We start from the raw sequence: 2,334 nt of genomic DNA, 5'->3' as shown, positions 1-2,334 counted from the left end.
ACAGAAATCAAGTGAACGTCGCGATGACGGCACTGAACCAATGGATGGAAGAGGTAAATCTATCCAATCACAAAACAAGGACAAAGATGAAGAAGAAAATCAAGTTGATAGTAGACAAATTAAATTAGAAGAGGAAAACAAACGTCTCTCGCAAGCGCTGACTAAGCTGAATAATCGCATTGGCGATGAAACAATCGACGATAGTGAATCGTCAGTAGATGAAAATCACGAACCGCCTGAAAATTTCGTAAATACCCGTCATTTTGAAATTGACGGACAGTTGGCCCCAAAATATTATTTCATTACAAACGTAGGTTGAATGATAACATATTAAAAATAACATTTTGAATAACAAATCTGAATCATTTATAGAACAATGGTGACCGTTACTATCTCGACGAAGCTGTGAAGCTACCCTTATTTTTGGTAAAGCTACTTAAAAACATGAATTCAGTGTATCCGAAAACGTCTTCAGACTTCGATTTGGAATTTTTGCGTCATTTGTTTCGAGCAATTTTCAGGAAGGATGAACTTAGAAATTGTGCATCTTCATCATCTTTAAAAGTGTTCAATCGTAGTATACTACAATTCGCAAAAGGTGTTATTAATTAATTTCAACTTGTCGTGTTCTTGAGCAATGAGTTAATTTGTTTCTGACTTATCATTATAGCCATTTTCCAATATCGTGTTGGCGATGACAAGAAACGATTCGATGCTTTTCGAGGACTTGCAATAGAAATTGGAAGAGAAGCACAAAATAAATAAAGAATTTTTCATTTTTGATTATTTGTTTTACCACAAAAATGATGATACCAAAAAACATCTGCCAAAAAATAAATAAATGTATTTACGTATATGAAAGTTTTTTTTGTTCATTTGATATGAATCCATTTGTGATCAAGAGGTGGCTATGGGTGGCTAAAATAAACTTTCATTTGACGATGGGAACGATCATTCATTATAATTTCTCATTGTATTAAGATTGGTTGTAGGATTGAAAATCCAACCATTCTTTTCTTTTTTCACCGTACTTTCTATCTGGACTTATTTGTGTTTAGTTGATATGGCATACAAAAACGATACGATCAATTTCAAATTTGACGAGCAATAGAAGTGGCATATAACCGCATAAAACGATCTTATGTGAAGCGATGAAGCGTCGAGGTGTTAGACAGGAAAAAAACGGCACGACCGATTTCAAATTTGGTGGGCAATAGAAGTGGCAACGAATTTGTGTATAGCAATGAAGCATTGAAGTGCTTCAGCGACTCGCTCTAACAGTTGCTATAATGATGAATCGATGAAAATGGATATTAATTAATGTTTTTTTTGAACCACGTGAAATCCGAAAACAATTGAGTTTGTTTTTGAGGATATTTATATCAGTTTGGCTTAGATTTTCTTACTCATATTTTTTAATTTTTATTTATAAATTATAGTCGAAAACCATGAACAAATGGTAAATGGTGGAATCATCGTATATTGAAGAAAAAACAGAGGAAGTATAATAACGAATAGATCTTTATTTTGAAATGTTTGTGTAGTTTTTTGTAACTATTCTCATTTATTTCTGGCCTCGCAATGAGTTTTTCAAATATGTGGGACTGGTCTTTCAGTTTTTGCGACGAAGGTTCTAACATTTCTTGCCGTTGTCCTGTAAATGTAAAATGTCCCCAATTAATATTTGAAAACAAGAATTATATAATTTATAAATACTCGTGCTTACATCTTCATTATACGAGACAGTTGACACGAACCCATTAACTTTCTTGTAGAAGCGTTGACTTTCAACAAAGTTCTTCTTTGCAGCTCGAACATCTTGTTCGTTGAATCCAACGCAGCATTCCGACAAACTCTGAAGGGAAATATTTTAATCATGTGAGACTTGAAGTGAAATCAAATATTTCCTGAACTAGTCTTACGCTTGTTTCCAAAGATGAGTCTTCCTCACGATCGCTTTGAACATGGTCCGCGCCAAAATCAAACTGAGAAATGTGGCCATCTGAATGTTCGCCTGAATCGATATCACCTTGGCTACGACTTTCGTCTTTATCGTTTGGTTCAGAACTGCCAACAGATGTGCTTTGTTCCCGATCGCTTTGAACGTTGTGCTCTATTTGAGAAATGTCGTTATCCGAGTCTTTTTCCAACTGTCCGGTGCTTCCACTACTCGGTCCAGAATCGATACCATCATTTTGACTTTCGTCTTCTTTTTCGACTTCGGTCTTGTTCTGTGTTTCAGCGGTTGTACTGACCATTACATCCATTGGTTCAGTGCCGTCATCGCGACGTTCACTTGATTTCTGTGTGTGAAAAATAAGTATGTCAGACTCA

At 35.3% G+C, this 2,334-nt stretch overlaps 1 protein-coding gene across 1 annotated transcript; it reads right to left on the bottom strand.

Moving 5' to 3' along the window:
* Positions 1-1,633: 1,633 nt before the first annotated feature.
* On the bottom strand, positions 1,634-2,296 carry LOC129571336 (uncharacterized). Its single transcript, XM_055451127.1, has 3 exons — positions 1,923-2,296; positions 1,727-1,855; positions 1,634-1,654 (listed from the first exon to the last, which is right to left on the bottom strand). Exons 1-3 carry the CDS (start codon positions 2,265-2,267, stop codon positions 1,634-1,636), a joined length of 495 nt encoding a protein of 164 aa, XP_055307102.1. The 5' UTR covers positions 2,268-2,296.
* Positions 2,297-2,334: the final 38 nt, after the last annotated feature.

Source organism: Sitodiplosis mosellana, unplaced genomic scaffold (assembly GCF_009176505.1).
Source record: "Sitodiplosis mosellana isolate CC-2019 unplaced genomic scaffold, AAFC_SMos_1.0 Smas_scaffold_2035, whole genome shotgun sequence".
In the NCBI taxonomy this organism is placed as follows: Eukaryota; Metazoa; Arthropoda; class Insecta; order Diptera; family Cecidomyiidae; genus Sitodiplosis; species Sitodiplosis mosellana.
Note: the sequence above shows the minus strand (reverse complement) of the source record. Positions and strands in the feature narration are given on the sequence as shown.